This window comes from Pteropus alecto, unplaced genomic scaffold (assembly GCF_000325575.1).
Source record: "Pteropus alecto unplaced genomic scaffold, ASM32557v1 scaffold71, whole genome shotgun sequence".
NCBI classification, from domain to species: Eukaryota; Metazoa; Chordata; class Mammalia; order Chiroptera; family Pteropodidae; genus Pteropus; species Pteropus alecto.
Window position 1 is genome coordinate 5,567,530 of NW_006433024.1, and position 14,716 is coordinate 5,582,245.

Here is a 14,716-nt window from a genome sequence, read left to right on the forward strand (position 1 = left end):
AAGAGCCGACTGAGTTCCAGCCACGAGCGCGGAGCGCGCAGCGGGGGTACATCCTTCGCTGTTGCAGTCAGTGCTACCCAGGCGCTGTTGCCACAGCCACATGAAGCCTGCTGGGGAGGGAGGGCCAGCATTCAGCAAGCCGGCTGTAACTGAGGCTGACACGGTCTCAGAGAGGCACTGACTCTCAAGGGGACCTTCTTTCTCGTACCTGGGTGACAAGTCTTCTCCTGGGTCCCAGTCATCCTGAATATCCAGGATGGTGTTCCTGAAATTCTTCTGGATGGGTTTCTTCTGCCACCTGTGTCAGGGCTACTTTGATGGCCCTCTCTACCCGGAGATGTCCAATGGGACTCTGCACCACTACTTCGTGCCCGACGGGGACTATGAGGAGAACGATGACCCCGAGAAGTGCCAGCTGCTCTTCAGGGTGAGTGACCACCGGCGCTGCTCCCAGGGGGAGGGGAGCCAGGCCAGCCGTCTGCTGAGCCTCACCCTGCGGGAGGAGTTCACTGTGCTGGGCCGCCAGGTGGAGGACGCTGGCCGTGTCCTGGAGGGCATCAGTAAGAGTATCTCCTATGACCTGGACGGGGAAGAGAGCTACGGCAAGTACCTGCGCCGGGAGTCCCACCAGATAGGGGACGCTTACTCCAACTCGGACAAGTCCCTCACTGAGTTGGAAAGCAAGTTCAAGCAGGGCCAGGAACAGGACAGCCGGCAGGAGAACAGGCTCAACGAGGACTTCTTGGGGATGCTGGTCCACACCAAGTCCTTGCTGAAAGAAACGCTGGACATCTCTATGGGGCTCAGGGACAGATATGAGCTGCTGGCCCTCACCATCAGGAGCCATGGGACTCGGTTAGGTCGGCTGAAAAACGATTATCTTAAGGTGTAGTTGGAGAGGCGCGCTGCCAGGAGGGGGCTTCAAATCAGCCTCTTCATGGAGGGTGGGGGACTGAAGACGGGCCTAATATTTCCCTTATACTTATTATTTTTTATATTCAGATTTGCACTTGGAGAATGATCTGAAGTCATCGTTAAAAGGAAAGAAGTGAGAGTGGAGTGGTTTTGGTTTTGTACATTATTTATATGACTGCTATTGATTTGTCACCTGGAAAGAACAATTTAAAGCCATGCCTTCTGCCTTTCCTAGAGGCTTCATAACTCTGCAGAGACACCTGTTTCAGCCGCCATCTAAAAGAACACAATTTACACAGTGTTAAACTTGCCCAGCCTGGAGAGTGTGGAAGTACTGGGATAGCAGAGTGTGTAGCTCCTTTCCACCTTCAGGCTTCTCTCCTGGGCTCTGAAAGCTGTCAAAGTTGCCTGTTTTCAGATGAAGGCCAAGGGTGTGCTCTGCATGAATGCAGGCAGATGGAAGTTGCCTGTTTCTTCACCTTTTCTTTCTTATTTATTACCAGGGTCTCCAAGGTGTTGTTGGTTTTTTTTAACAGGTTCTTTTTTGTTTTGTTTTGTTGTCGTTGTTGTTGTTTTTGTTTTCGTTTTTGTTTTTGGGGGTTTTTTTGGTAAAAGTATTGGCTAGAAACTATACGCAAATCATCCTTTGCAGGGAGATGTCTGAAGTGCCTCTGTGGGTGTGTACGTTAAAGTGACCACATTTAAGAAGTCTCAGCTTTGTAGTGGTTGTGCACTCATGTCGATGTGCTGATGCTATGTCTCTCATTGTATGTCTGAGTCATCAGTGCTACAGTCCATTACAAAGAAGTAGATTGATTGAACGCACCCCTAAATGCCTATGATTTAGATTACCAATGTATTATTTCTCATTTAGGGGTTTTGCTTCTGTTTGCTTATTGGAAACTTGTACTTCAAGTAGGGGGAATTCTAATTCTAATAACTCCTTAACTAAGTTTTATTATTCAGCCAATAAATATGTTCTCGTATACTACCGGCTTATTTTCTAATTTATATCTGTAACGTTCATACTGCACAGAGGGCGCAATGCAAAAGGAAAGAGAAGGATGGAATTTAAGCCAGTGAAGGTATATGATAAAGGCAGAGAGAGATTTACGTATTTCGCAATCCTTCCTTTCCTAGCCATCCTTACCTTCCTCAAAAGAAAGAACAAAAGAAAAAAAACTAGGCCATGCTGGAATTTGATTTTTGCTGATCTGCCTAAACACTCCAGTTTTCTCCAGTTTTTCCCATAGGACCAACTGGAAAACTTTATGACAAGGCTTGTACCTTATATGCCCTCATAATGCAGGAGGAGGGTTCCGTTCAAAGTTATAGGAACTATAATGATTTTTAATAATTTTAAAGCCAGGTCTGTGTTACTTAATTAATGGTTTAGAAAGATGAAAACGCACTTTATTTCATGTCTTTCCCTGGCCAATCCTGACTCTCACTTAAATATGCTTTCTTTTCACACATACACACAGACACATTCAGACATGTGTGCGCATGCGCGCACGCACACACACACACACACACACACACACACACACACATACACACACACACACGAAAATAACTAAATGTTCATAATATACTCTTCAACAGTGAGCCATTTTTTTTCTCTCCCATGCATGAATAATCCAGTTTTCTATTCCTACGAAGTAGCCAATATCCTCCTATTACAGTAGGGGAAACTGAGGCCCAGAAAGTGGTTGATCCTCAGCTAGCTGTAACAGCTCCAGGTCTCTTAGACCTGGACTTTCCCACACTGTTCTTCTCAAGGATGCTGAGAGGCGAGAGGGAGTGGCCCAAGGCCTGAACCTTTGGATAACTATCTTATTGTTAAAAATAAAAACAACATATGAGATAATACTTAAAATAATCATTTGTAATTTCTTTTCAACACCTAGGGTCCTGCTTTTAGCTGCCTCTAGACTGGTGTGTGAGAAAAAGGTAAATGGTCATTTTCAAAGATTTCCGTATTTATTCTATGAAAGATGAGGAACAAATAACAGTAGGGGCAAAGGAGATGATATTTGGTACTTAAACAATCATAGTTTGTAGTCACAACTTTTTATGTCTCAAAACTTTCGTATCACTTACTCCAGAGTGTTCAAGTCTAATCCATAGACATATTAAATGTCAACTCCTCAATTTTCCCAAGTGTAATAGAATATTTGATATTTGATACAAATGAGAAACTGGTTTTCTCACATATACTTGTTTTAATAAGTTGGTAATGGTTGCATACAGTATTACATTAAGAAGGCTTTAAAAGACACAGATGTAAAGCGTGCTGTCTCCAATTAGAGATGTCATCAAATGGGGAGTAGTGACACATTTGCTACCAATTTGAAAACCCTGAAATAGATTATGGATGAGATTCTTTCCAGTGCTAACATTCTATGATTCCTACAAAACCAGAACAAAATTATCTGACATTGAATCATCCATTCAAGGCTAGAGGTACAGCCAGTAATCCCACAGAATCTTAAGTAAATGGCCCCAGATGATAAATGGGAATTTCCAGTTGGAGAGAGAGAGCCATCCTGGACTGGCAACCCAGAGGCTAGCATCACAAGTCTTTTCTAAGTCCTCTTATGATGGGGAACCAGCTCCACTCAAATCTTCCCTCCCTGCTTTCCAATTATACTTATTAGGACTTTATTACTCACACAATGACAAATTCTCTTTCAAAGTAGTGTTTCTTTATTTCTTAGGCCATGAAATATTTTGAGAATGTGAAAATATATATATACACTATATATATATACACTTTCTTCTCCGAGAAATCTACTTACAAAAACATCCATATAATTTAGAATATTTGTTATTTTTATAAATATTTGCTGATAACTTGCTATGTATCAGGTATTGAGGTAGTTTGTGGGTAGCTCTGGGATATTACAAAGCCTTGGGACTTCATCTAGCCAAAAATTTTTAAAGCCTCTCAGAGTTGTATTTGGAGTAAAATGCACTTATTATTATTATTACAACAACAAAAAATAGCTAACTTTTTTTGAGAACTCAGTATTATTGGTCAGACCCTATGCTAAGAGCTCTGCTTGAGTTATTTCTCTCAGTCCTAACAACAAACTGTGTGAGGTAAGTCTTTTATAAAAAGAATTAATACATGCCAAGTGCTTAGAACAAAACCTAAAACAGAATGATTCCAATTATAAGTGTTAGTTGCTGTCATTATTGTTATTATTATCATCATTCTTTTTATAACATAGGCCCAGAAAGCCTATGAAATTTTCCCAAGGTTAAACCTGTGTGATGTTTTATATACTTCACTTTGCTCTCACATTTTAAATGAGTGAGATATATGATCAAATAAAAGAAGAATGCAGAAAGTAGGGGTCCACTGGAGCCACCAATTTCCTACTCCAAATGATGTCCCCAGCCTGCCTATAACCTACAGCAGTTTAGATGTCTGACTGCTGTCAAGTCAGAAGCTGAGTGGCTCCTATGTTTACAGAATTCCTCATGGATACTTTCTCAGTGTAATACATTGTTCAACACCACTAACCCTTAAACTCCCAATCTGACCATGTGAAAACTTCCATATACCTACTTCAGAACATTTCATAACTATCTGTCTATCTAGAGTCTGTTGATGAAGAACACCAGGCCATGTTAGCCTCAGCAGCAACCAAAGCCACACTCCATGAAGTCAGCAGAAGCCAGCAGGTGTAGGTGTGTTATCGGCTATGGCGCCAAGTGGCTGTGCCATGGTTCACATACTTTTCATTGCCTTTTAAACTCTCATTTATAACTCTGCTAAAAAAAACAGGCTTAAAACTTTCTGAGAAAAGCCTGAAACTTAGATTATAAACTATTTTAACAGGTAATAAAAATGTTCATGAAAACCACTAAAATATCTAAAATCAGCCTAAAGGGTAGTATGTCCAAATTTCTCCAAGACATTTTTCAGAGGATAATTATTTAAAATCTTCTGGATAAGGAATACTTGGGTGTGAAATAGAAATGCTAAATATGGTTTATAAGTGTTTTAATGTAAAAGAAAAAAACAGTTGGAGACATAACAAGTCTTAGTTAGAAACAGAATACAGAAATGCATAATAATAATTCACCAGAATAAAGAATGAGAATTGGGGTGGTCCTTAGGAATACTATTTCCAGAGTCAGGATCCCAATGGGTGTATCATTCATCAAACATTTTTAAAGTGCTACAATATGAGGTACCCAGGATAGAAATAGTATATGAACATGTGAGGAAACTGGCAGCATGGGGCATTGGCACGTGTACAGGTTCTATGGGATCTCAGAGAGCGTCTACACCAGAATTGTCTGAATAATGTAAAGCGATGTAAATAAAATAAGGATTTGTTATAATCTCACATTCAAGAGATATCAGGGAGTCATTGCTGCTCTTATTATTGTTGTTTTGTCTTTTAAGTAACTTTTTTTCTGGTTATATAAATCATACTTGCTGAATTCTAATAACATGGCAAACGGCAAAATACAAAGAAAATAAAACTGTTCATTCTCTCAAATTCCCCCTTCATACACACTATTTGCATTTTAGTGCATGTTCTTTCAGTATCTTTCATACATATATATACTATATATATGTACTTTCTTTTCCCCTTAGAAAAACTATTACAGTAATACATTGTTTTGTAGCCAATGTCTATTCTGGGTATTACATATGTGTAATTGCATAAATCATGTAAAATCCTTAAATCTACCTACAGCACTTTAGGAGGCAGAAGTTCTGGGTTCTAGGTCTTGCCCTACCATGTATCAGCTGTGCAACTTTGAAAAAGTCCCTTAAACGTTCTGAAATTCGGTCACTTTGTTGCAAAATGAAGATAATAATTGTTACTATTTATTGACTAGGCACTAGTCAAGTGTTTTCTGCATATTATCTTTTCTAACCCTCCCAGGATTATATTTCAGATAGATGTCATATTTTCTGAACTTTTTGGATGAGGAAACTGAGGCACAAAGAGGTTAAGTGATTTACCCAAGGTCTCACAGCTGGACAGGAATGGAGTCAAGATTCGAAGGCAGGCAGTCTGACTCCTGCACTTTCCTTGTAACCACTAATGAGGCTTTTCCTTTCTGAAGGCAGGAGACCAAATGTATTTCTTAACTCCCTTTCTATTCTAGGATCTATGATAAATGGCCTGTGAAAGGAACATTTTCCTCACATGATTTTCTTAATTGGAAAAATTCAAACGTAATTTCTCTCAAAGAACTTTTTATTCTGCTTTATTTTGTACTGGGCGGAGTATAAATTCCTTACAACTGCACATGTCACACTGATTCTTTGCCTAAGAGCAACTGGCTTCTTGCTAAACATTAAATTTTGCAAGTGCTGTCACATGTATTAACACATTTGATTATAATACACAATTATAGATCCTGAACTATCAGGACAGTTCATGGTATTCACCATTTGGAGATGGTAGCCCAACATTCACAGCTAGAAACTTTTGTTAGTCAGAACTGAATCCAGATATAAAGACTCCTCGTCTAGGTACCACTTTCCTTGCAGGTCTGCTTTTCATTCATTCATATGTACCAGGCACTGTCCTAGGATACAGCAATCAGAAAAAAAAAATATGCCTTTCTTGAGTTTACATTTAAATGTGATATTTTAATGCATTCATTATCACTCTTCTAGTGGAACAAGAGATAACAAATAAACTAATATGTATATAACAGAGAGTTAGGCAGTGATATGTAAGGAAGACCTCTCTAAGTAGGAGATATTTGAACTGAGTCTTAAATCTTGAGTAGAAGGTCAAGAATGTAAATATAAGAGGAAAGAGTCTTGGTAAAAGAACAGTAAGTAAAAAGTCCTTCAAGCAGAGACAAGTTTATATGCTTGAGAAGAGAAAAAAAAAGCGGTAAATCAGAGAAAGAATTAAAAAGAATGAAGTCAGAGAGAACTGAGGCCAGGTAATGTAAGAACTAGACGGCCATCATAAATAATTTAGATATTATTCTAATTTCAATGCATTAGAAGTCCAAGAAGAGGAGTGATATTATCTGGTTGACACAACAAAAGACCATTCTGGGAGCAGGGCAGCAAAACCGGAAGCAAGAAGGCCACTTGGTTAGGTGGCTACTAAGTCACGCCAATGAGAGATGACAGAGGCTTGGTTTCAGGTATTAGTGGTAAAGACAGCAGGAACTGACCTTGATCCTCTACTGCTACGTCTCATAATTGCTTTTGTCCCAGAAGAACATGTGTCATTCTTCCCAATCTTCTTCTGTATTGATCCAGTTCCCCAACTCTTGGCTCCCTTTGTCTGCCTCCCCTTTCGGATTTGATGTTAGCAGTGCCTCCCTCAGGAGAATGCTCTCCTGACTACGTTAGGCAATCTATAGACCCCCGCTGATCCCTCTGACTCGGAGCCTCAACTCTAGCTCACCAGCCCAAGCCCTGTCTATCCTACTTCATGGGCTGGGATGGAGACTTGTGAAGGTGGCGATTTGCACTAATCCACAGAAATGCCTCATATGTTTGACTATGACACAAAAAATAACTGTGATTACACTAAAGTTTAGACATCTTCCCTTTATTAATAGCCTCTAGAATCATTGCATCTCTATTTATTCTGCATTTTTCTTCACAGGAGCATTAAGCAGATAAGCTATATCTAAATATAAAACTTTTCTCTTGAGGTTTTCCAATGACTTCAGAATTTTCCATTGCCTTGTATTCAGTAAGGTCACAAAACATCCTATTTTGACACTAACAAGCATTTACTTCAGTGACTTGTACATTTCACCATCTCCTTTTTTTGTTTTTCCATAAAAAGCAGAAGATATTTTATGTGTCAACAGCTTGCTGTTTACAGAAAGGAACCTGACAGCTATGATTAATGAGGTAAGGCCTCTGTGCTCCAGGGTTGGCAGTAATGGCTTGCATTTTCCAGTTGTGAAAAGTTTTCCCCTGCATGCAGTTAAAGAAATGTGTTTCCTTAACGTTCTCTCTTACTTTGATCTTGGCCCAGCTCTCATTCCAAGACCAAGCAAACGCGGGTGCTCCCCTCAACGTTTTCAATGTATGTTTTGCTGGCAGTCCCACTGAGTCAACCACTAACATTTTCCATGCAATTCTACTATGGATTAAATTATAAAGAGCAGAAAACCTAGTGGGTTCACTTTGCTCTGAGGTATATTTTTGTCTACTCTTCAAGTGTCAGTTTATCTCCTGCCCCAGTTCCCTCTGTTCCTCTTGCCTTCGCCTACCTTTTTCTCTCCTGTTTCCTGCTTCGCTCTCTATCTCTCCCCATTTCTTGATCTTCTGAGCAGAGGAAGCAGAGGCAGAATTCTGATTCATATTGTGCCTCTGAAATTTATTAGCTGCAGAACCTAAGCAAATTATGTAACCTCTTGGGGTCTCAATTTCCTCCACTGTATCATGGAAATTATGACATGGTTTGCGGGGTTCTCGTGAGTGTCTGATAAGCCAATGTATGGAGAGGACTTACTATAATGCTGAGCAAAAGTAAGTGCCACTATTCTCACACAGTCTAGCCATGTATAGCTTGTCGAAGACCCTCTTTTAAGAAGAGATACCTCATATGTTCTTAGGTCGAAATAAAAAGATGTGTTTCAAATAAGCCTGAGACAGTCTATATACGTCCTATGAACCAGTATTGACCACCCCATTCTAGGCACCTCAGAAGCCAAAGACACATTTGTTCCCATTCAAGTAAGAGAAGCTTCTATGCATGTGATTACACTGCAAACATTCCTCCCTGTTTGGGCCAAGAGAATGGACTGGACGCTGCAGCAGGAAATAACAGTTAGCAAACTTGCTTATCCTTTATTTCCAAATGTCAACAGTGATTTTGCTTTATGGTTTGAGCATAGTGATGATGCACAGGAAAGAGACTCAGGAATTTCAACACCTAGGTGGCTACAGTGAGGGAACTCTCAAAACTTGGCAACAGGCCTACCAAGTGAGAAAAATAGAAATATTAATTCCTAATATTTATTGAGCACTAAATATATATTTGGTCTTGGGTACTCTGGAAAAGTCTGGATTTTAGGCCTATAAGACTACAGGCCTGGCCCCATTTTGGGTGATCTCAATAGAGAAAGCGTAAGTGCAACAACATGGGCTTCTTTATGTAGAGCAGACTCTCACCATGTGGTTTGCCATCCCTAACTGCCTGGTAGTCCTCTATGGTCTTTAGGTCACGAGCTTTCCAGGGTTGATAGACTGAACTGATCCAAGCCCTGTTTTAGCTCAGATGTAACTGGGCTTCACTGAGAGAACCTGAGGATATTGGCATGTAGCTTCGCAGACTTCCTGAAGTGAGAAGCAGTTTGGTAATTCTATCTGGGCTGCAAGGGACAATGCCTTGGCTCAGCTGAACAAGGACTCAGGACCCCTGCAATACATGCCTAGAAAAGACCTGACTCTATACCCTTTCCAACAGAAAGGCAGACAATTTGGCCCAGTGAACACTAATATGTGCATTTGATTAGCAATAAATATAAGGAATGAATAAGCAGTATTTCCTCTCTAATTAGAGACATTTTGATCACTTGGAAAACTTCAGAAATAGAACAATTTTTAACTGTTTGGTTCAAACAAAAACTCATTCGGGCTTAGAAATTGGCAGGGACCACGCTAATGATAAATACTTATCCCATAATCACATTTTCCATAGACCCTCTAATTTCCAAGTTTCACCATGAAAAAGAATAGCAGTGAAAAATCTGGACTGACAGTTAAAATAACAACATAATATTAACAGGATGTCAAGGTTTACAGGGCTTTCCCATTTCCTCTGTAAAAATCTTACCATTAACAAAATGTGCAGCCACCACTCTGCCTTTTGATCATTGTTAAAAATATTTTTCAAAAGGGCTATTCATTCATTTTTTTGATCATTCAACAAATATTTATCAAGTACCTACTATATGCAATTGCTGTACAATATTCACAGGATAACAATTGTAATAATAATAATAACACAATAATAAAACAATTGACAATATACTACTTAATATCATGTGGCACATTATTCTGAACATGTAACATATATGTAACACAGGTAGTTCTTATAACAACCCTTCACAAGGGTTACTTGTAACCTGTTAACCTATCTTTCCTGAATGTCCCATGATACCTATGTCAGTCCTTCTCTGTTGCCTCCCCCCTGATCTCCAGCCTTGCCACCATCCCATCTCTGGCTACCAGTCTCTCCTGATCTGGACATCCTGTCCTCTAATCGAACCCTAATTCTGAAAGGACCAAGAGGTCTTTAAATCAGAAGTTCAGGAATATCTGGAGAGAGTCATTCCTCAGTGGCCCAGGGAGACAAATAGAACAAACTTTGGATTTAATTGAGAAAGAAATAAGAGAAAATTAGAAAGAGAAGACCTTGACTCCAGGCTCAAGTTTCCAGGACTGAGCCAGACAACCTGACCATGAAACTAAGATCTCAACATTATGTTAACCTATGTCAGGCTAAAATAGTAATAAAACTGTACTGTTAATTACATCCCTATATATAATTTGGTGCTGATAGTTACATAGTCTGAGAACAGCAGAGCTAGAAATAACTTTCAAAAATGGAGAATCTGAATCTGAGGTCTAAACAGGTGAAGAAACTTATTCCGGCCAGATATTAGGGCCAGGGTGTGACAGAATCACAACCCAGAGGGCCAAGCTCATCCTATTCACCTGTTCATCGGCTGCCTGAATCTTTCCTACAATGTTACAGCCTAAAAAGTGATTATACAGGCCACACTTCACTCCTCGAATTATGGAACACTCCCTTCTCTCTGGGGGAATTTATTTATCAGGAAGTTCTAACTCTTAGAAAATCCTTCCATATTTTGAACTATAATCTCTCTCTATGGGGTTTCCACTGTTCAGGGATCCACAGCCCCATCTATCGCTTTACCACTTCAAGTTAATCAAGGACCTGACAGCTTCTTCGGCCAGACTCAATATCCCCAGATCCTCCAGCCCTTCCTTCTGTAAGATAAACAGTAACAAAGGTCTCCTGGCTATACTTCACTCCCAGCAAGCAATGATTTACAGTGGTTAAAAGCATGGACTTTACAAACAGACAAACCTCTGAGTTGAATTTAAGTTCTACAGACACAGCATTGATGTCCAAGGGCAATTAGCTTATTCTAAACACACGTCGATTCCTTCTATGTAAATTGGCAAGGATGACACCCACCTCGTAAGGTTGTCGGAGTGAATAAATAAAATAGTACACATAAAATTCCAGACACCATGTCTAGCACTTTATAGGAATTCAATAAATATGTTTAAGTGGATGAATAAATAAACCCCTGGTTTGGTGCTAAACTCAGCACTGATGAGTGGGTTTTGTCAAATGAACAGCAAACCTGAAGAAGACCCAATAAAGGAAGAATGAATAGAGAAGGGTCAATTAAGAATCAGAAGTTGCCACAGCTGACTAGCTTTCCATGCAGGTCACCCTCAGCCCATTCTGTTACAAGTTCACCAACCATGTGATGAGCAGTGTGCTTATACTCACAGCTCTGCTCAGTCAATAAGGGAAAAGAAGGGAACAGTCTGAAATTCAAGTATTTTTCAACTCATTCTGAATTTTCTCATAAAGATCTGACCACATGCTAATTTGAAAGTCTAAACACTAAGTTATTTTGGGGAATAGGAGAAAAGGTACCTTATATCTTTTTTTTTCCTCTCTCTTTCTCTCTCCTTTTACAAAAACAGCTGAACAGACTTTCCTAACTCTTTACCAAAAGTTTCATGTTTGAGCTGAGCTCAGCTCTGGAAGGTCTCACTCTCAAGAGGAAGGCCTGAGAAAGTCATTAAAAGCAAATGAAAGTCCTGGAATGGAAATACACAGGGAAGATGAGAATTCAATTGACTTTTTTTCTCAGGTGATCCATCTTTCAATAACAAGAAGATGAAACCAAAGCAAACTGCTTCAAGGATAACATCTCCTAAATCGTTATACATTTTGAAATGCTATTAAGGAGGGACTCTTGGACATAGCCTGCCTGGCAGTGAATCATAGCTCCTCCCTTTGTTATCTGGGTTATCTGTGGCCAAAGGCTGATACTCCCTGAGCCTCAGATTTCTTCTCTGTAAAATGGATATAATAGTCATTATAGGATTTTGAGGAGCACCAAATGAGAGAATCAAGCTTGGCATGTGGTCTGCAATATATGTTACATTATTTCATTAGGTGTAAAGTGACCTATAGCAGGTAGTCTTTGTCTGATTAACATGATGAGATCAAAATGTATTCACACTCTCTCCTGCCTCTTGGACATAGCCTGCCTGGCAGTGAATCATAGCCTGTCTGGCCTCCTACCTCCCTCCTGGTTGTTGGTAGAAAGGAAAAAACAAAAACAAAAAAAACAAAAAAACACTAATATGTTATCCACTTTTGATGAACAAAAAGGTTATCAAAGAGGAAGAACCACATGATTTGGGGGATAGAGTATGACATGAAAGGAAAGGGATAGGGGCCGGGGATGCTGTTAAGCATCCTACTGTGCATAGGACAGGCCCCATGACAAAGAATTATCCACCGCAATATCAATAGTGCCAAAGTTGAGAAACCCTGGTCTAGAATGTGTAAAACATAAGGGAGTAGTGGTACAAGAGGGAGATGGTAGTTAGATTGAGGATCTTGAATATTAGGCTAAGATTTTTCCCATTGGTGATGGGCGTATTACAGAATTCAAAGCATGAAGAAAATAGAGTTTTAGAAAGATTTGCATTACGAAAGTTTGTCCACCCTATTAGACTATATTGATATTAAAGAGTTCCAGGCATTCTGATGCAAATTCGTACATTTTATATATTATTATGGTTATAATGCCCTAATATCTGGTTGAAAAGTGAAAGCATCTGTCAACGGGCTAAATTTATCTCCTTGGCTTCAACAAATAGGCTGGAGTTCTGGTCTTTCCATTGATTAGGGGTTCCCCTAAACTTTGGCAAGACAATTAAAGGAGATGAGAAGTGTTGATTTAGTCTAACTAATAGTTGGGCATGATGTAGACAAAACATCTGGTTGATTAGTGCTTTCATTTTTCACTCGGTGGTTTTGACATGGAGGAAACATAATCACTGTTGGATGCTGGCTAGTCATTGTAAACCCAGCTGGTCTCGGGTAGAATCAACTGGTCCTAAAATAAAGAATTGTAGGCATGAATCTTCAAACTGAAAGACCATTGCTTTTAAGAAAAAAGAGCTCTTGAGTTGAAAATGAAGAACTCAAGCCAATCTTTATTTATGTTTCCTTATAATTGCTCTACTCCTGGGAACTTTGTACAAAATATCAAAGCAATAGATTAAGCCACATTCTGGATTAGGACTGCATCTTCCTGGAGAAAGAGGCTCATTTTTTTTCCCCCACAAAGAAATTGCTGTCTGTTCCGAATTCAAAAGGCAGCAAATTCAAAAGGAGAGTATTGGTTTTTTTTTTCTTTTATATTCATATATCAAGAGAGGATACCTTGTTCTAATTCATCTGAAGAAACAATATACACTAGTGGAGGCCTTATCTTTTTTTCTGCCTTTCCAAATTTTATGTATATTTCCAAGCCCAGCTCATTCTACATCCCTAAAGCCTTCTGTGGGACTCCCATCCGCGGTGATATAATTGATATAATACATGACAACTTTGACTGGTAAAGACTACCTGGATCACCATGTCAAGCAGGATATTAAGGTATATCAGAGTTCAAGGAAAAAGAGTTCTATGATCCATCAGCAATGCTTTTCATGATTATAAGATAGGGATGGGATAATATGTGAACCAAGTATTTGCTTTCCTCATCTTTTCCTGATGTTTATTGACATTATAATTCATTTTTGATACCAGTGCTAGACTACTGTAACAACAGTGAGCAAAAATAGATATCATCCCTGCTTTCTTAGAGCTTAAAATTTAGTGAAAAGAGTCAGTAATCAAATAATTATCCACCTTTTGATAAATTAAAGAGCCATAAATTCTTTACTGCTTCTTTCATCAGGGGATGGCATTTACTTCCCTCCCTTTGAACCTGTTGACCTTATGACTTGCTTTGACCAACAGACTGTGATGGAAATGACACTGCCAGTTCCGGGTCCAAACTTCACAAGGCTTGGCAGCTTCTATCCTTGCTTTTTGGAAGCCACTCACTGAGGAGTAAAAAACCTGGGCTAGACTGCTAACTACTGAAATGAAGGAACCACATGGAGAGAGTCCCAGGAAAGTTAGAGGCCATGTTGGACATGCCAGGGCCAACCGAGCTACCAGATGAATGCCATCCCATGAGTGACCTCATCTCACAATGTGAAACAGGAAAACCACCCAGCTCAGCCTAGTCAACCCAAAGAAGTGTAAGAAATCTAGACTGTCGTTATTTTAAATCACAAATTATAGTCGTTTATTATGCAGAAATAGATAGCTAAAACACATTATGTCTAAAGTAGATCGCCACCACATTATCTTTCTATCACATTACCCTATTTTATTTTCTTTATAGCTCTTATCACTAACTAAAAGAATTTTATTTACTTTTCTATTGTCTGTCTCCTCTAACAGGAGAAAAACTGTGAGAGCAGGGAATCTTGTCTGCACTATTTTCTGCTATAACTCCTAAGCCTAGAACAATGCATGACACAGAGCAGAATGTGCGATAAATATTTGTAGGTTAAGGGAATAAATGGATAGTTGCAACTGTAGTAAATGAGATAACTGAAAGTACATGTTGCTGTAACAATTTGTAATAAAAGCATTAGATCTGGTGAGGAAAGTCAGGGAAAACAAGATTTATTTTGATTAAAAAAAAAAAA

General features: G+C 39.4%; 1 protein-coding gene across 1 annotated transcript; it reads left to right on the plus strand.

Moving 5' to 3' along the window:
* The first annotated feature begins 6 nt into the window (after positions 1 to 6).
* Positions 7 to 1,903, plus strand: FIBIN (fin bud initiation factor homolog (zebrafish)). Its single transcript, XM_006907981.3, has one exon. It carries the CDS (start codon positions 257 to 259, stop codon positions 890 to 892), a length of 636 nt encoding a protein of 211 aa, XP_006908043.1. The 5' UTR covers positions 7 to 256; the 3' UTR covers positions 893 to 1,903.
* The last annotated feature ends 12,813 nt before the right edge of the window (positions 1,904 to 14,716 follow it).

Coding starts and splice junctions, on each gene's coding strand:
- FIBIN (XM_006907981.3), top strand. CDS start 257: ATGGTGTTCCTGAAATTCTTCTGGATGGGTTTCTTCTGCCACCTGTGT.